The sequence below is a fragment of the Hyla sarda genome, chromosome 6, assembly GCF_029499605.1.
Source record: "Hyla sarda isolate aHylSar1 chromosome 6, aHylSar1.hap1, whole genome shotgun sequence".
NCBI lineage: Eukaryota > Metazoa > Chordata > Amphibia > Anura > Hylidae > Hyla > Hyla sarda.
Window position 1 is genome coordinate 98,258,920 of NC_079194.1, and position 20,861 is coordinate 98,279,780.

A 20,861-nucleotide genomic window follows, 5' to 3' on the forward strand; every position below is an offset into this window, starting at 1 on the left:
ATTAAGGTGTATCCATATAAATGACCCACCCTGTACTTTCTGTTACATGGGTGGAAGGTGGACAACCTTCCAGCCTCTAAAAATGTATTCCGTATACACAACATAGGGGGACAAGAGAATGGTGACCCGGCTGCCTCTGTTAAATGGAGTGGTGGGTTGGCATGTTCTCCATTAATTGTCTATGGGAGCGCTGGAATTACCCGAGCGCTATAGTGGGATATCTCCAGTACATCCATCAACAATGAGTCTTTGTACAGGGAATAGGTTTTTAGGTGCTGGAATTCCCCATTGAGGCCCCATGTGATACAAGTTTTCTGCTGTCATGAGTAGCGGTTTAAAAATGAATAAATTTTAAATAGTCAAATACAGTTTATTTTTCTTCTCAAACAAATTCTTGTAATTTTGCATTTATTAACTCTGAACTTATCTACTAAAATATCCCCTCCTGGCTGCATGTTCAAGCTTTTTTCAAGGTGCTTGCTCCCTAACACAAACAGGTGACAAGCTACTTATGTGTAATACAAATCGGGGGATATTTTGCCTTGCAAAAACATATTTTCTTTATTTATGCAACCAAAGCAACACATTTTTGCAACAAAAGCTATTAGTGATTGATTTTAACACTTAGATGGCTTATATCTTATTTCTGTATATGGGAAGCATGTACTGTACTGTCTTTAGCTTCATATAAAAATCCTTTTTTTTTTCCTTTTATTTATCTATCCACGGTATCTATTGTATCTAATATCTACTATATATGTCTCAATATATACTATATGTATTATATATTAATATATCATATTCATTTTATATCTATCTCTCCCTCTTGATCCTTATCTACAGTATCTATCTATCTATCTATCTATCTATCTAATACAAGAGAGGATTCACAGCACTCCAAGTAAGGTGAAAAACTAACGTGCACTTTATTCACCCATAAGGACCAGTAGGGACTGAGTAATAAGACAAACATATGAAAAAATATATAATAAATATAAAAAGAATTAATGAAAAAAATAAATAAAGAAATAAAAAAATAAAAATAAAAAATAAAATAATAATGAAAATAAATGTAATTGAGGCTCTCCCAAATGACACTGTCATATGTGTATACTGCTGCCCCTGCTTATAGTGCGATCACAGACTACTCCATAACAGAATCAGACTACACAATTTATTACATGCAAAAAAATAAATTTTTCTTAAATTCTTGAAAAAGTCCGATGAGTAGAGAACATCCTCCCATCCACATACTGCTCTTTTCTTTTTATTTCTTTACTTATTTTTTCATTAATTCTTTTTTATATTTTTTATTATTATGTTTTTCATATGTTTGTCTTATTACTCAGTCCCTACTGGTCCATAGATGGGAAAACTAATTTTGGCCCAGTGCAATAGGGCCTTGAGTGTGTGGGTACCTGGGCATAATGTGACTGGAGGGTCCACTGGGAGGTGCAAATGGGGACATGTCCTTATCATTAGCCAAGAAATTTTGTGAGATGGGACATGGACCCAATGGTGTGTGCCATCTGTCACAGAAGTGTGCTGATGGACGTACGCCAACATCCAACCCAGGTTTTGCCAGGCTGTGGTATCACCCCTCTGAGCGGTTTCATGACACCCTTGGACTGCAAAATACTCTTTATTTATTTATTTATTTCATTTTTTATATACTATATATTATACATCTATTTATTTAAAAAAATTTCATTATATTTATTATATTTTTTATCTTATATTTTTTATTTTTTTATTTTTTTCATATATTTTTTTTCATTTTTTTTTTCATTTTGTGATTTAATTTTGTCTCATTATTGAGGATGCATTACTCTCATTAGTGATCTCTATCTGTTCATTTGTGTGACGTACCAGGATCTCTGCGCCTGCGCGACGGATACCTCCTGTTGGGACTTTGTCTCGGAGTTTAGTGTCCGTTGCACATGCGCTGATGTCTGGTGACGCGTTGCCATGCTAACGGACGCACTCTGATTACGTCCATGGACAGCGACAAGAAGTTGTCTAATGGACGCGCTTTGATTACGTCCATAAACAGCGACAGGAAGTTGCATCTAGTCTCGTGCTATGAAAGGCGGATAGACACGCCGTGCATGTGCATTTTCATTGTTTACAAGCCAGATTTCGTCCGGGTGAGTGAGCTTCCCCTAGCAACTGCTTCGTTTTTAATCTGCACACAGGTGTCTGATTTATATAATCAGACACCTATTAAGGTATGGGTTTGCACTGTATAGCACTTATGTACATTTTGGAATTGATTTTGTATTTATTTGCATATTTTCACTATTTGATATTGATATATATGATTGTTTTCAATGTATTGTTTTTTTACACATTGTATTTGATCTCATGAATTTATTGACACTTATCCAGGTACTTGATGAGTACGCTTATAAATTGTGTTATGTGCACATTATATACTGAGCTTGAAAAAGACCAATGAGCTGGTTGAAACGTTGTTCTGGACACCCTCACTGTGATGGAATAAAACTTTTTTGGGATTTTATCATTCAGTGTGCAGATATTTCCAATTTCTGTTTATATATGGATCCCTGACCCGGGTCTGGACTCTGCATGCACCAATTCCTGTTTTGTTTGGGTGCTGCTCTCCTTTCAATTTATATCTATCTATCTATCTACTGTATCTATCTATCTATCTATCTACTGTATCTATCTATCTAATATCATATCTATCTATTCATCCATCTATCCATCTATCTATCTACAAGCAGAAGAATACAGCAGCACACTGCTAGCACAAAGATATATATATATATATATATATATATATATATATATGTATATATATATGTATATATATATATATATATATATATATATATATATATATATATATATATAGGAAGTGCGTGCAAGGCATGGCAAGGCACAGCTCTCGCAGGCTTCAGTGACGTCGTCCCTGCTGGGGAACGCCCACTTTCTCCTGCTGGGAGCTCATACAATGTGAGCAAAATTTATTTTAGGGCAAGAGGGGTGTTAGGAGTAGTTAGTGAATATAATCTGAGTTAGTTTAGAAAATATGGTTTGATGACAGGAACTCTTTAAAAATCAGTGTTTTCAATGGTGACATTTCTGCAGGCTATTTTCAGGTGGTGTTGTCATTAAAAAACACAATTTTATGAATAAACTATCACTTTACAACAGTAAAATACTGTAAGAGAAAAGGTCCAGCGTGGCTTGATGGGTTAAAACCTTGTTATTCATTATAATTATGGCCACATGTAATAACTGCTCTCTTGTGTTTTACTGTAGAAAATTATTATTATTATTTCTTTTTTGTATACACATATTCCTGATGTGTCTTGTTTTATTTTCCTTTTCCTGGAAAATTGTTAAAAATCTATAAATAAACAGTTATAAAAAACAAAACAAAAAAAAAAACTTGTTATTTTATTTCAATCTGAGAGATACAGATACAAGTGGACACAACCTTAATCATACTACCTGGTAATCTTTGTATAAAGTATATTCTTCAATCCTTTCTGTATATCTGTCATCTATCTATAACTATCTATATATTTAATTCAGAACTATTTATCTATCTATCTATCTATCTTTATATCATACATATTTCAGTTATCTATCATATTATCTATCAATCTATTTCATATCTATTCTTTCTTTCTCATATCTATCTATATCATATTTATCCGTCTATTCATCTATCAATCATATAAATCATATTTCAGATGCTAACTATTAATCTATTTAATATCTATTTACATCTATTTTTTCTCTTTTTTCCTTCTATTTAATAATCTATATATTTTTTATATTTAGCTGTTTATCTATTTATCTATATACCACACCTATTTTAGAACTATTATCTATCAATTTATTTCATATCTATTCTTTCTCAAATCTATCTATTTCATATCTGCCTATCTATTTATCTATTTTACTCTATTCACACTGCTCAAAAAAAATAAAGGGAACACTTAAACAACATAATGTAACACAAGTCAACGACACTTCTGTGAAATCACACTGTCCACTCAGGAAGCAACACTGATTGTGAAACAGACAACAGGTGGAAATTATAGGTAATTAGCATGACACCCCCAATAAAAGAGTGGTTCTACAGGTGGTGACCACAGACCACTTCTCAGTTCCTATGCTTCCTGGCTGATGTTTTGGTCCCTTTTGAATGCTGGCGGTGCTTTCACTCTAGTGGTAGCATGAGACGGAGTCTACAACCCACACAAGGGGCTCAGGTAGTGCAGCTCATCCAGGATGGCACATCAATGCGAGCTGTGGTAAGAAGGTTTGCTGTGTCTGTCAGCATAGTGTCCAGAGCATGGAGGCGCTATCAGGAGACAGGTCAGTACATCAGGAGACGTGGATGAGGCCGTAGGAGGGCAACAACCCAGCAGCAGGGCCACTACCTCTACCTTTGTGCAAGGAGGATCAGGAGGTGAACTGCCAGAGCCCTGCAAAATGACCTCCAGCAGGCCACAAATGTACATGTGTCCACTCAAAAGGTCAGAAACAGACTCCATGAGGCTGGTATGAGGGCCCGAAGTCCACAGGTGGGTGTTGTGCTTACAGCCCAACACCGTGCTGGATGTGCGGCATTTGCCAGAGAACACAAAGATTCCTGCAAGCAGTTCCTGCAAGAGGAAGGCATTGATGCTATGGACTGGCCCGCCCGTCCCCCAGACCTGAATCTGACTGAGCACATCTGGGACATCATGTCTTGCTCCATCCACCAATGCCACGTTGCACCACAGACTGTCCAGGAGTTGGCGGATGCTTTAGTCCAGGTCTGGGAGGACATCCCTCAGGAGACCACCTCATCAGGAGCATGCCCAGGCATTGTAGGGAGGTCATACGGGCACATGCAGGCCACACACACTACTGAGCCTCATTTTGACTTGTTTTAAGGACATTACTTAAAGTTGGATCAGCCTGTTGTGTGGTTTTCCACTTTGATTTTGAGTGTGACTCCATATCCAGACCTCCATGGGTTGATAAATTTAATTTTTGTGTGATTTTGTTGTCAGCACATTTAACTATGTAAAGTCGAAAATATTTTATATGATTAGTTCCTTCATTCAGATCTAGGATGTTTTATCTTAGTGTTCCCTTTTTTTCTTTTTGAGCAGTGTATTTTACATCTATCTGTTTATCTATCTTTATATTTATATCTCAAACCTATTTCAGATCTATTACCTATCAATTTGTTTCATATCTATCTATTCTTTCTTTTTTATTATCTATTTATGTATCTAATTTTTCAATCATTAACCTTTTTATTATGTGGCCTCTCTTGACTTCTTCTTTGCCTTCATCTTACAATCTGATGATCAGTCCTCCTCCCATCAGACTGACCAGACCGCAGACCTCCCCCTTATTCTTCTTCTTCAGTTCTCTCTGTGACTTTACGTCTCTTGCAAGTATGAACAGCAGCTTCTAAAGGATGCTATCCCATGCTATTGTTCCATTAACACCATTCTAAAAATCTGGTTTGTTACATGAATTATTGATATATGTGGAAGTTTGGTAGAAAAGTAACATTTTACATTATTACAAGTAATATGCACATATAAATATAAGGCGCTTTGAAGACTCATCATTCACATGAGGCAAACTCAGGAGTGACACCTTGTCACAAACAATGCCAGTTTGACTAGTAGGTGCCAGTCATAGGAAGCCAAAGCCGACTGATCCCTGTCTTGGTTGTCATCAGTGCTGTAAATGGCAGCTTTCACTCCTGTGCGTTACCATTTTCCTGACACGTTACATTCAATGTCAGGGAGATGACGGCGGCCCCGTTGGCTGCAGGGGTCTGTGTCAGGCTCTACAATGGCCTCAAGGAAGCAGCCAGGCTCCATCAAAACCCAGCTTGAATTTAGCATTTTAAAAATCTGGAAGGAGACTGTTAGAAAGCAAAGGATTCTCCGAGCTGCAGGCTAAGAACTTACAGGGAAATTTACTGTCAAATTATTTCAAATGACTTTGTTAAGGTTGTGTCACATCCCGCAATCCTTACATCATTTTATTTGCTTGGACATTTTTTTGACCCCTGGAATAAACCTTTACATTTGGACATTTGTTTAAAATACTTATGTGCCAATGTGTCTTAGGAGTTTTTGGGAAGTGAAATGCAAATTCGGATCTGGAGAGGGATGAAGGATATTACGTTAGACATAATGGATTCTGGAATACAGGACAAGACCAGCGACTGATAATTAATGGCAGCATGCCGGGACATATTATTGGAACATGATATGTAAAGTATACTCATCCGAGCTGCGCAAATTGTGTCCATTAAGTACAGAGCGCCCTCTAGTGTTCAGAAAGGATTACTAAAGTGAGTTTTATGTAGGAGAATACACGAAGAGTTAGGGGTTTGCCTAGCATGCTACTCGTTTGTAATAGTGATATAAACAGACTGTTTTCGTATAGCTCCTTATTTTATGCTTAAAACTGAGGCACACATAAACGCAATGAAGCTATAACCTGCAGCTACTGGGCCTCAATGCAATTCAGTAATAGGCCCCCTATTTCCCATGTGCCATTTGTGATAATGGTATCTTCCTTTGTGATATAAAGGTCTTGGAGCCCCCTTAGGCACCAGGGCCCAAGTACAACTACTACCTATACACCATTTGAGAAAGAGTGAACCATTCTGAGATCAATTGGTGAATTATTAGCCAATAGTTAACACTAGGAAAGAGGGCTCAAAAATGGGTAAGCACTAGAGTTGATTAAGCTTTGCAAAAGTTTTGTTAACTGGGCTTGTGAAACTTATAGAAAATATTGGTTCTAGGTGAACCGGCAATGGAATAATCCTCAAAACATGTGCATAACGCTGCCTAAGAGCCCTAAAGCCCTGTATAACACTGCTAGGAATGTATTCAAGAAGTATTAAAGTGGTTGTAAGTCTAAGTTTCTAGAAACAGAATGTGTCGGCAGATAAGAACCATTTGGCCCATCTAGTCTTCCCAATAATCTGAATCCTATCAATAGTCCCTGCCCCTATTGTATATGAAGGATAGCCTTATGCCTGTCTCATGCATGCTTAAAGGAGAACTCCCGAATAGGAAAATTATCGTCCATACTGCCAGCAGTAAAAAAATAAACATGTACATACCTTCCTCCGCTCCCCCGGTCCGGTCTCCGCCGCGATCCTCTTCCTGGTTGCCGGTGGTCGGCTAGTCACACTGCACTCAGCCAATCACCGACCCCAGCGAAGTCCTGACTCAGTCGGCGATAGGCTGAGCGGCAGTGTGAGAACGCTTCAAGAAAAACAATTCTTCACTACACCGGCTCCTGCTGCGGGGCCGAAAACGTCACACTGCCGCTCAGCCTATCGCTGGCCGAGTTGGGACTTCGCTGTGGCCGGTGATTGGCTGAGTGCAGTATGACTCGCCGACCACCGGCAACCAGGAAGAGGATCATGGTGGAGACCAGAGTGGGTTAACAGAGGCACCGGCAGTGCCGGCAGTATGGATGATAATTTTCCTATTCCTTCATATAAGGCTAATGTCTCAATTTTAAAATTTTTGTCTGAATTTTACTATTTTAGTATTTTTCACATTTTTGTATTATTCTATATGTTACACAACCACACCTTGATCTGGCATAGGATGCCATTGTGGTACTTGTGGTAGTTTGCAGGCATCCCCCACTATATGCATTTTATGCTGGGGATTGCCCATAGCAACGGACCACAAGTGCAGGATCTGCTCCCCCAGCATAATGCACAACCGCATTTTGGGTTGAGCACCTCCTGCCATCTGAGATTACGTCTTTGTAGTTGTTTAAAATATTACAAAGATATATAGATATGATATTAGATAGGTAGGTAGATAGATAGATAGATAGATAGATAGATATGGAATAGACTACATTTAACAGGCTAAAATGTAAAAGATGCAGTTTTTCAGAAAGTTTAAATGATTATAGATTCACTTGTGAGTTTCTTCTGCCATCTGCTGGCCAAAATGACAAATGCAGACAATGTAAGCCTAATAGCTTGTACAGTATTCATGGCCGTTGTTGTGGACGTATTTGTACGGTATCTTATACTCTTAGACAAAGATTAGAAATAAACTTTCTTTTTCTTTTCCAAATTTTCCATTTAAATGTTCAGGATTCAGACCTAATATGGAGAGAGCCTGAGTTCCTCTACGTAGACTTTCATCTTGCATGACACCTGTGGGCACACAAACATCTCCAGATAACTCTGCTCCCTGTATACGATGAGTATAATGTGGGGAGTGTTTTGCCTAAAATGAATCAGTCATCAGCTTAAAGTTAAAGGGGTATTCCAGGATTTTTTTTTTATTTGACTATGCTACAGGGGCTGTAAAGTTAGTGTCTGTACCTGTGTGTGACGGTTTTCTCACAATTCTTATGTGATTTTTACCTCACTATTTATTTTTAACAGCATACAAAATGACTGTTGTCTCGGATGTTTCCCAGCTTGCAATGTGGCCGAGACCTGACTCACTAGTCAGCTGATGTGGGAGCCTGTCTGCTTCAATGGGTGGAGGGATCAATCTGCAACTAATGCAACAGCTGCAGGCACCCTGATTGAAAACCACAGGTCTTTCGAATGGATGCCGCTCATTTATGTTTCAATGGGTGGGGTGGCTGATGTGTCGGAATTGTGGGATTTGTAGTAAAAAAAAAAGAAAAGTCAAACAGGAAATACCAGTTCACAAAAAGATATCCACAGTGTTTTGGTAATCTCACAACATGGCCATTTAGCCCCAAGACAAGCGCAGATCCTTCCTAAGCATGTCTATTACTGTCTGGCAGGTAAGTACTAAAATCACCTTATGGTGGATAATCCCTTTAACCGTGAATGTTCTATATCGGTCATTCAGCCAACAGCTATGTGTCCAGACATAAATATTTCTGTTTGGATCATGGTTACTTCAAATACCTAATGGGGTATTCTAGCATTTAAAACTGTATACCATATCCACAGGATAGGGGATAAGTGTCTGATTGCAGGGGTTCCGACTAGGGTTACAACCTGACCGGTATTTTACTGGCACAGCCGGTATTTTGGCCATGCTGTTGGAGTTTTTATATTAAAAGTACAGGCAATGCAATGGCCGGTATTTATGCAATCAATCCTCCTACTCCCGGAATGTTGCACCATAACCTATACCAGTGTTTCCCAACGAGAGCACCTCCAGCTGTTGCAAAACTACAACTCCCAGCATGCCCGGACAGCCATACTATATACTACTATATAGTCTAAAATGCTGGGAGTTGTAGTTTCATTTGCTGCCGCTGCGGAGCCACAGGCTGTATCAGGGCATGCTGGGATTTGTAGATAGTAACTAACTGCAACTCTTGAATTTAACTTAAAAAAAGCAACCAAAAAGTCCCATCGAAACAAAAATGGTAATGCTAAAAACTACACACCAAGGTGCAAAAAATGAGCCCTTATAGAAGCCTGTATAAAATAAAATAAAAAAGTTATAGGGCAAAATTTCCCCCGCATGTGTGTATCCTGTGATGTCACGCATATATAATTAATTATGCAAATTAAAAAGGCCGGTCATTTTTTGTAAGAAAGGCGCAACCCTAGGTCCGACCTGTGAAAAGAACGATGGGGGGAACACGCTCCATGCACTGTCTATGGAAGCGTCAAAGATACCAGAGCGCTGTATTCGGGTATCTTTGGTGTTCCCAAAGACAATGCATCACGCAGAAGGGAAAATCAGGACCCCATGTGATCTCCATAATGAGGGCCTGACTTTCCCCAATCAGACAGTGTGGATAGGGGGTAAGTTCTGGAATACCCATTTACTGTATTTTCCAGATTTGGGCTATTTAAATGTTGACCAGTGTATCTTAGGACCAGAAGCATATGCAAGATTGTTAGTAAAGCAAACTTTACAAGTGCTGTGATTGGTATTGAATTGATTGCCACACTGAAGGGGTTAACTGTGGGGATAGGATTTTTGTCTGATCCCAGAAGGTGTAGTAGGAGTACAGCTGTGCATCAGATCCACGCTCCAGATGGTGACAGAGTGGGCACAGTGCTTCGAGGTAATAGTAATAGTACTTCGAGGTATGTAACATGGTGCATTCTCAATTAAGATATCCACTGACAAACTCAGCCCTGCTATACCTGACACACTGTCAAGCCTGTATCTGAAGCAAAGCTGTGAAAACATCCGCTGTTACAATTCATTCTGACCTTTCTTTCTAGATCTGACGAGTGAATTGGACTCTATGGCCCAGAGATACAAGCGGGAGAGATAGGAGAATACGAGGGGTCGCCTTCAGACACACGTTCCTACTTTAGGCATATACATATATTACATTGTAGTAGACAGCTGCCCGGTCGAGAATCATGGTCAGAACTCAGGTGCTTCAATGCCGCCTCTCCACCCCCAAAATAACAAATATCAAACAAACACATTTAGGCTTGAAATGCGCGAGCAGCAGAGACGAGTGGCTTTGGGGTGAGTCTGTCATATGAAAGGCCCCTGATGATATTGTGTCGGCAGGAAGGGACAAGCTGAGAGATTTATGTTAGCGGGGTCATGTTATGGGAACGCTTTGTTTCCAACCTGATTTATTGACACCAGCGCAGTTATATGGTGGCAGGCACTGTATTCACCGCGGTGAACAGAACACTCATAACTACATCCCCGTCAACACAGAACAGAAGTTGTAAGTCACATGAAAGTCAAAAGCAATGATGTTTGGTTAAAGTAATATGGTGACCTCCATGCAGCAGTGGCGCCATATTGTGTTTAGATCACTTTGTAGATGACCCATTGGTCTCCGATAATAATTTCATTTTATTTAATCCAGTAAAATGATTGTACCCAATAAGCAAACCATGGCTTCTTTCATAAACAGCGCCACACTTATCTACAGGTTGTATACAGCATTGCAGCTTTTGCAGTTTAGTTCCAAATAAGATGTTATCTACCTTTAAAAAATGTAAGGCTGTATATACTTTAAAATAACAAACTGTTACTTAAAGGGGTACTCCCGTGGAAAACTTTTTTTTTTTTAAATCAACTGGTGCCAGAAAGTTAAATAGATTTGTAAATGAAATGAAATGCTTTTCTTTTTGGATTTCTCTTCTGTCACGACCACAGTGCTCTCTGCTGACTTCTGCTGTCCATTTTAGGAACTGTCCATAGCAGGAGAAAATCCCCATAGCAAACATATGCTGCTCTGGACAGTTCCTAAAATGGACAGCAGTGGTCAGCAGAGAGCACTGTGGTCGTGACAGAAGAGAAATCCAAAAAGAAAAGCATTTCCTCTGTAGTATACAACTGGAAGGATTAAGATTTTTTAATAGAAGTAATTTACAAATCTGTTTAACTTTGTGGCACCAGTTGATTTAATTAAAAAGTTTTCCACAGGAGTACCCCTTTAACCCCTTAACGACGTAGGACGTATATTTACGTCCTGCGCCGGCTCCCGCGATATGAAGAGTCCTGCGCCACGATCCTGCATCATATCGCGTCGGTCCCGGCGCTCATTAACGGCCGGGACCCGCGGCTAATACCACACATCGCCGATCGCAGCGATGTGTGGTATTAACCCTTTAGAAGCGGCTTCTAAAGTGAAAGTGAAAGTGACCCGCAGCGGGACCGCAGCGGTGAAATTGCGGTGTCCCGAACAGCTTGCAGGACACCGGGAGGGCCCTTACCTGCCTCCTCGGTGTCCGATCGGCGAATGACTGCTCCGTGCCTGAGATCCAGGCAGGAGCAGTCAAGCGCCGATAACACTGATCACAGGCGTGTTAATACACGCCTGTGATCTGTGTAGAAGATCAGTGTGTGCAGTGTTATAGGTCCCTATGGGACCTATAACACTGCAAAAAAAAAAGTAAAAAAAAAGGGTTAATAAAGGTCATTCCCTAATAAAAGTTTGAATCACCCCCCTTTTCCCATAAAAAAAAGTAAAACAGTGTAAAAAAAAAAAATGAACATTTGTGGTATCGCTGCGTGCGTAAATGTCCTAACTATAAAAATATATCATTAATTAAACCGCACGGTCAATGGCGTATGAGCAAAAAAATTCCAAAGTCAAAAAAAGCGCATTTTTGGTCACTTTTTATACCATTAAAAAATGAATAAAAAGTGATCAAAAAGTCCGATCAAAACAAAAATCATACCGATAAAAACTTCAGATCACGGTGCAAAAAATAAGTCCTCATACTGCCCTGTATGTGGAAAAATAAAAAAGTTATAGGGGTCAGAAGATGACATTTTTAAATGTATAAATTTTCCTGCATGTAGTTATGATTTTTTCCAGAAGTGCGACAAAATCAAACCTATATAAGTAGGGTATCATTTTAACCGTATGGACCTACAGAATAATGATAAGGTGTAATTTTTACCGAAATATGCACTGCGTAGAAACGGAAGCCCCCAAAAGTTACAAAATGGCGTTTTTCTTCAATTTTGTCGCACAATTATTTTTTTTTCCGTTTTGCCGTGAATTTTTGGGTAAAATTAATAATGTCACTGCAAAGTAGAATTGGCGACGCAAAAAATAAGCCATAATATGGATTTTTGGGTGGAAAATTGAAAGGGTTATGATTTTTAAAAGGTTAGGAGGAAAAAACGAAAGTGCAAAAACTGAAAAATGCTGAGTCCTTACAGGGGTTAATATCTCCTCCATTACCATGCAAGGCAGGAGTGAGAAGATGTAACAGTACAATGCAGATTTCTAAGATATGTTTATCTCTGCGTCTCCATAGTTACAGACTACAAACAAAACTCAAACAGTTCGATCCTGCAGTCATACTCCTTTTATCTCCTCCTACCTTCTATATGTACATTCAGTGTATAAGTGAGAAACAAGGAGTATAAAGAAGGGAGTATGACTGATTCATGCAAACTGACAGGTTGTGTGTGTAATCTGTTACCATGGAGACGTATAGATCTGCTTTACAGCTCTTGACACACTACAGTGTTTTTTTAAATAGAGAATATTATGAATGTTGCCTAAATTTGTGTATGCGCAGTAAAGCAATACAAAGTTTACATAACTTTTCATTTCAACCAAAATATGAGTCTATCAATAATACAAATAGGAAAGTGCAACTCATACGGAAAAAAGATAGAAATAAAATTGTTGCAGATTAGGCTCCATTTACACTACATTTTGAGCTTTCTCTTAAAGGGTTACTCAAATGGAAAACCTTTTTTTAAATCAACTGGTGCCAGAAAGTTAAACAGATTTGTAAATTACGTCTATTTAAAAATCTTAACCCTTCCAGTACTTAGCTGCTGCTATATGTTCCAGAGAAAGTTTATTTCTTTTTGAATTTCCTTACTGTCTGACCATAGTGCTCTCTGCTGACACCGCTGTCCATGTCAGGAACTGTCCAAAGTAGGAACATATCCCCATACCAAACCTCTCCTGCTCAAAAAGAAAAGAACTTCATGTGGAGCATATAGCAGCTGATAAGTAATGGAAGGATTAAGATTTCTAAATAGAAGTCATTTACAAATCTGTTTTCTTTCTGGCAGCAGTTTTGATTAAAAAAGAAAGGTTTTCTAGGGGAGTACCCCTTTAACATGTACCAAATGGTTAGCTACAATGGGCACCCACTGGGATACATTACCTACTGACAGAAGGAAGCCCCGGGCAAGCTCTGATTAAATATAACTGTATAGTTGTTACGCCGAGCGCTCCGGGTCCCCGCTCCTCCCCGGAGCGCTCGCTACACTCTCCTCACTGCAGCGCTCCGGTCAGATCCACTGACCCGGGGCGCTGCGATACTGCCTCCGGCCGGGATGCGATTCGCGATGCGGGTAGCGCCCGCTCGCGATGCGCACCCCGGCTCCCGTACCTGACTCGCTCTCCGTCGGTCCTGTCCCGGCGCGCGCGGCCCCGCTCCTTAGGGCGCGCGCGCGCCGGGTCTTTGCGATTTAAAGGGCCACTGCGCCGCTGATTGGCGCAGTGGTTCCAATTAGTCTGATCACCTGTGCACTTCCCTATATCACCTCACTTCCCTTGCACTTCCCTGCCGGATCTTGTTGCCATCGTGCCAGTGAAAGCGTTTCCTTGTGTGTTCCTAGCCTGTGTTCCAGACCTCCTGCCGTTGCCCCTGACTACGATCCTTGCTGCCTGCCCCGACCTTCTGCTACGTCCGACCTTGCTTCTGTCTACTCCCTTGTACCGCGCCTATCTTCAGCAGCCAGAGAGGTGAGCCGTTGCTAGTGGATACGACCTGGTCACTACCGCCGCAGCAAGACCATCCCGCTTTGCGGCGGGCTCTGGTGAAAACCAGTAGTGACTTAGAACCGATCCACTAGCACGGTCCACGCCAATCCCTCTCTGGCACAGAGGATCCACTACCTGCCAGCCGGCATCGTGACAGTAGATCCGGCCATGGATCCCGCTGAAGTTCCTCTGCCAGTTGTCGCTGACCTCACCACGGTGGTCGCCCAGCAGTCACAACAGATAGCGCAACAAGGCCAACAGCTGTCTCAACTGACCGTTATGCTACAGCAGTTACTACCACAGCTTCAGCAATCATCTCCTCCGCCAGCTCCTGCACCTCCTCCGCAGCGAGTGGCCGCTCCTGGTCTACGCCTATCCTTGCCGGATAAATTTGATGGGGACTCTAAGTTTTGCCGTGGCTTTCTTTCCCAATGTTCCCTGCATCTGGAGATGATGTCGGACCAGTTTCCCACTGAAAGGTCTAAGGTGGCTTTCGTAGTCAGCCTTCTGTCTGGAAAAGCCCTGTCTTGGGCCACACCGCTCTGGGACCGCAATGACCCCGTCACTGCCTCTGTACACTCCTTCTTCTCGGAAATCCAAAGTGTCTTTGAGGAACCTGCCCGAGCCTCTTCTGCTGAGACTGCCCTGCTGAACCTGGTCCAGGGTAATTCTTCCGTTGGCGAGTATGCCGTACAATTCCGTACTCTTGCTTCAGAATTATCCTGGAATAATGAGGCCCTCTGCGCGACCTTTAAAAAAGGCCTATCCAGCAACATTAAAGATGTTCTGGCCGCACGAGAAATTCCTGCTAATCTACATGAACTCATTCACCTAGCCACTCGCATTGACATGCGTTTTTCCGAAAGGCGTCAGGAGCTCCGCCAAGATATGGACTCTGTTCGCACGAGGCGTTTCTTCTCCTCGGCTCCTCTCTCCTCTGGTCCCCTGCAATCCGTTCCTGTGCCTCCCGCCGTGGAGGCTATGCAGGTCGACCGGTCTCGCCTGACACCTCAAGAGAGGACACGACGCCGCATGGAGAACCTCTGCCTGTACTGTGCTAGTACCGAACACTTCCTGAGGGATTGTCCTATCCGTCCTCCCCGCCTGGAAAGACGTACGCTGACTCCGCACAAAGGTGAGACAGTCCTTGATGTCTACTCTGCTTCTCCACGTCTTACTGTGCCTGTGCGGATGTCTGCCTCTGCCTTCTCCTTCTCTACTGTGGCCTTCTTGGACTCTGGATCTGCAGGAAATTTTATTTTGGCCTCTCTCGTCAACAGGTTCAACATCCCAGTGACCAGTCTCGCCAGACCCCTTTACATCAATTGTGTAAACAATGAAAGATTGGACTGTACCATACGTTTCCGCACGGAGCCCCTTCTAATGAGCATCGGATCTCATCACGAGAGGATTGAACTTTTGGTCCTCCCCAATTGCACTTCGGAAATTCTCCTTGGACTTCCCTGGCTTCAACTTCATTCCCCAACCCTGGATTGGTCCACTGGGGAGATCAAGAGTTGGGGGCCCTCTTGTTCCAAGGACTGTCTAAAACCGGTTCCCAGTAACCCTTGCCGTGACTCTGTGGTTCCTCCAGTAACCGGTCTCCCTAAGGCCTATATGGACTTTGCAGATGTTTTTTGCAAAAAACAAGCTGAGACTCTACCTCCTCACAGGCCTTATGATTGTCCTATCGACCTCCTCCCGGGCACTACTCCACCCCGGGGCAGAATTTATCCTCTGTCCGCCCCAGAGACTCTTGCCATGTCTGAATACGTCCAGGAAAATTTGAAAAAGGGCTTTATCCGTAAATCCTCCTCTCCTGCCGGAGCCGGATTTTTCTTTGTGTCCAAAAAAGATGGCTCCCTACGTCCTTGCATTGACTACCGCGGTCTTAATAAAATCACGGTTAAGAACTGCTACCCCCTACCCCTCATCTCTGAACTCTTTGATCGCCTCCAAGGTGCCCACATCTTTACTAAACTGGACTTAAGAGGTGCTTATAATCTCATCCGTATCAGAGAGGGGGATGAATGGAAAACGGCATTTAACACCAGAGATGGACACTTTGAGTATCTGGTCATGCCCTTTGGCCTGTGCAACGCCCCTGCCGTCTTCCAAGACTTTGTTAATGAAATTTTTCGTGATCTTTTATACTCCTGTGTTGTTGTATATCTGGACGATATCCTGATTTTTTCTGCCAATCTAGAAGAACACCGCCAGCATGTCCGTATGGTTCTTCAGAGACTTCGTGACAATCAACTCTATGCCAAAATTGAGAAATGTCTGTTTGAATGCCAATCTCTTCCTTTTCTAGGATACTTGGTCTCTGGCCAGGGACTACAAATGGATCCAGACAAACTCTCTGCCGTCTTAGATTGGCCACGCCCCTCCGGACTCCGTGCTATCCAACGCTTTTTGGGGTTCGCCAATTATTACAGGCAATTTATTCCACATTTTTCTACCGTTGTGGCCCCTATCGTGGCTTTAACCAAAAAAAATGCCGATCCCAAGTCTTGGCCTCCTCAAGCGGAAGACGCCTTTAAACGACTCAAGTCTGCCTTTTCTTCGGCTCCCGTGCTCTCCAGACCTGACCCTTCCAAACCCTTCCTATTGGAGGTTGATGCCTCCTCAGTGGGAGCTGGAGCTGTTCTTCTACAAAAAAATTCTTCCGGGCATGCTGTCACTTGTGGTTTTTTTTCTAGGACCTTCTCTCCCACGGAGAGGAACTACTCCATCGGGGATCGAGAGCTTCTAGCCATCAAATTAGCACTTGAGGAATGGAGGCATCTGCTGGAGGGATCAAGATTTCCAGTTATTATTTACACCGATCACAAGAACCTCTCCTACCTCCAGTCTGCCCAACGGCTGAATCCTCGCCAGGCCCGGTGGTCTCTGTTCTTTGCCCGATTTAATTTTGAAATTCACTTTCGGCCTGCCGATAAGAACATTAGGGCCGATGCTCTCTCTCGTTCCTCGGATGCTTCGGAAGTTGAACTCTCTCCGCAACACATCATTCCTCCTGACTGCCTGATTTCCACTTCTCCAGCCTCCATCAGGCAAACTCCTCCAGGAAAGACCTTTGTTTCTCCACGCCAACGCCTCGGAATCCTCAAATGGGGTCACTCCTCCCATCTCGCAGGTCATGTGGGCATCAAGAAATCTGTGCAACTCATCTCCCGCTTCTATTGGTGGCCGACTCTGGAGACGGATGTTGTGGACTTTGTGCGAGCCTGCACTATCTGTGCCCGGGATAAGACTCCTCGCCAGAAGCCCGCTGGTTTTCTTCATCCCCTGCCTGTCCCCGAACAGCCTTGGTCTCTGATTGGTATGGATTTTATTACTGATTTACCCCCTTCCCGTGGCAACACTGTTATTTGGGTGGTCGTTGATCGATTCTCCAAAATGGCACATTTCATCCCTCTTCCTGGTCTTCCTTCAGCGCCTCAGTTGGCTAAACAATTTTTTGTACACATTTTTCGTCTTCACGGGTTGCCTACGCAGATCGTCTCGGATAGAGGCGTCCAATTCGTGTCTAAATTCTGGAGGGCTCTCTGTAAACAACTCAAGATTAAATTAAATTTTTCTTCTGCATATCATCCCCAATCCAATGGACAAGTAGAAAGAATTAACCAGGTCTTGGGTGATTATTTACGACATTTTGTTTCCTCCCGCCAGGATGACTGGGCAGATCTCCTTCCATGGGCCGAATTCTCGTATAACTTCAGAGTCTCTGAATCTTCCTCCAAATCCCCATTTTTCGTGGTGTACGGCCGTCACCCTCTTCCCCCCCTCCCTACCCCCTTGCCCTCTGGTCTGCCCGCTGTGGATGAAATTTCTCGTGACCTTTCCATCATATGGAGAGAGACCCAAAATTCTCTCTTACAGGCTTCATCACGCATGAAGAAGTTCGCGGATAAGAAAAGAAGAGCTCCTCCCATTTTTTCCCCTGGAGACAAGGTATGGCTCTCCGCTAAATATGTCCGCTTCCGTGTCCCTAGCTACAAGTTGGGACCACGCTATCTTGGTCCTTTCAAAATTTTGTGCCAGATTAATCCTGTCTCTTACAAACTTCTTCTTCCTCCTTCTCTTCGTATTCCTAATGCCTTTCACGTTTCTCTTCTTAAACCACTCATCATCAACCGTTTCTCTCCCAAATCTGTTCCTCCCACTCCTGTTTCCGGCTCCTCGGACATCTTCTCCGTCAAAGAGATCCTGGCATCAAAGAAGGTCAGAGGGAAAACCTTTTTTTTGGTGGATTGGGAGGGTTGTGGTCCAGAAGAGAGATCCTGGGAACCTGAGGACAATATCCTAGACAAAAGTCTGCTCCTCAGGTTCTCAGGCTCTAAGAAGAGGGGGAGACCCAAGGGGGGGGGGTACTGTTACGCCGAGCGCTCCGGGTCCCCGCTCCTCCCCGGAGCGCTCGCTACACTCTCCTCACTGCAGCGCTCCGGTCAGATCCACTGACCCGGGGCGCTGCGATACTGCCTCCGGCCGGGATGCGATTCGCGATGCGGGTAGCGCCCGCTCGCGATGCGCACCCCGGCTCCCGTACCTGACTCGCTCTCCGTCGGTCCTGTCCCGGCGCGCGCGGCCCCGCTCCTTAGGGCGCGCGTGCGCCGGGTCTTTGCGATTTAAAGGGCCACTGCGCCGCTGATTGGCGCAGTGGTTCCAATTAGTCTGATCACCTGTGCACTTCCCTATATCACCTCACTTCCCTTGCACTTCCCTGCCGGATCTTGTTGCCATCGTGCCAGTGAAAGCGTTTCCTTGTGTGTTCCTAGCCTGTGTTCCAGACCTCCTGCCGTTGCCCCTGACTACGATCCTTGCTGCCTGCCCCGACCTTCTGCTACGTCCGACCTTGCTTCTGTCTACTCCCTTGTACCGCGCCTATCTTCAGCAGCCAGAGAGGTGAGCCGTTGCTAGTGGATACGACCTGGTCACTACCGCCGCAGCAAGACCATCCCGCTTTGCGGCGGGCTCTGGTGAAAACCAGTAGTGACTTAGAACCGATCCACTAGCACGGTCCACGCCAATCCCTCTCTGGCACAGAGGATCCACTACCTGCCAGCCGGCATCGTGACAAAAGTGATAAAGATCCCCAGGAAAACCAGTCACCCCATATCCTAAAAGGTGAAATTGCTGACATAAACACAACATACATTTTATTGCAAAATGTGAGTCAGGTGGCTGTCAGGAGTCCCACCACTTTGGAGGGAGCTCAGGAGACCACAAGGAGGGAGGTCCTTGTAAACCTGCTTTGGGAATCTCCAGTTATAGTGTCAATAAATGGACAGTGATGTCACTTCCTGTGGTATCAGATACCTGTGATGGATACCATATACCATGTGAGGTGTGGAACAGTGTAGTCTACTACACTATTCAATACCTAATTTTTGACCAAAAAGTCACTGGACTCCAATTGTAAGCCTAATGGTAATGGGACCTACCTTATTTAAAGGGGTACTCCGGGAAAATAAAACATATCCCCTATCTACATCTCCTGCACAGAGGGCGGTCTACTACATATCCCCTATCCTGTGGTTTCATATCGCTGGAATACCCCTTTAAATAGACATGACTGCTACTGGATGAACTGTAGTACATAATATTAAAAATTACATGATATAAGTGCTTAAAATAGATGTGAAAATAGCGTGACAAATTACCTGGACCAAGACGAAAAAGCGCTTTTTCCATCTCTTCCATACATTTTTACCAATCGCCCATAAATACCTAGGGAAGAAGAGAAAGCAAAATGCAATGTTTACAGGAAATAAAAGTTACTACATGTGACAGTGTGCCGGCCTTTATAGAAAAAAACAAATAGTAATAGATTGACTTAGGCTGAGTTCACACTACGTTTTCTCCCATACGGGAGCGCATACGGCAGGGGGGAGCTAAAAGCTCGCGCTCCCGTATGTGACCGTATGCGCTCCCGTATGTCATTCATTTCAATGAGCCGACCGGAGTGAAACGTTCGGTCCGGTCGGCTCATTTTTGCACCGTATGCGCTTTTACAACCGGACCTAAAACTGTGGTCAACCACGGTTTTAGGTCCGGTTGTAAAAGCGCATACGGCGCAAAAATGAGCCGACCGGACCGAACGTTTCACTCCGGTCGGCTCATTGAAATGAATGACATACGGGAGTGCATACGGTCACATACGGGAGTGCGAGCTTTTAGCTCCCCCTGCCGTATGCGCTCCCGTATGGGAGAAAACGTAGTGTGAACACAGCCTTAGTCACTTTATAGATGAAAGAGTATGTCAGACTAAAAATAGAGGCAGTCCATAAAGGGGTCATCCAGCCATCTAATACTAACCATACCTATGTGATGCAGTGATCACCGCCAGCCTCTACTTCCTGCTCTCTCTAGTCATGTGACTGCAGCAGCCAACAATGTTCTCAAATAATTAGATTGTCGGACAACCCCTTTACAGAGGTTATACAAGATTGTTCATAGGGTATGTCAGTGTTTTCCAAACAGTGTGTCTCAAGCTGTTGCAAAACTACAACTCTCAGCCGAAGGCTGTCCGGACATGCTGGGAGTCATAGTTTTGCAACCGCTGGAGGCACCCTGCTTGGAAAACACTGCTCTTGGATATGTCAAAAAACAGGAACTCTTCAAGTCCTATAGGTTTATGTTCACACATG

At 43.2% G+C, this 20,861-nt stretch overlaps 1 protein-coding gene across 11 annotated transcripts in view; it reads right to left on the reverse strand.

Annotated features, from left to right (window-relative positions):
- The window catches only part of CADPS (calcium dependent secretion activator), a 560,269-nt gene that overhangs the window by 237,550 nt on the left and 301,858 nt on the right, over nt 1-20,861 (reverse strand). For all 11 annotated transcript variants that reach the window (XM_056524520.1, XM_056524514.1, XM_056524517.1 and 8 more), the window contains exon 9: nt 19,875-19,941. In XM_056524520.1, coding sequence (XP_056380495.1) covers nt 19,875-19,941 — 67 coding nt within the window. The remainder of the gene's footprint in view (nt 1-19,874; nt 19,942-20,861) is intronic.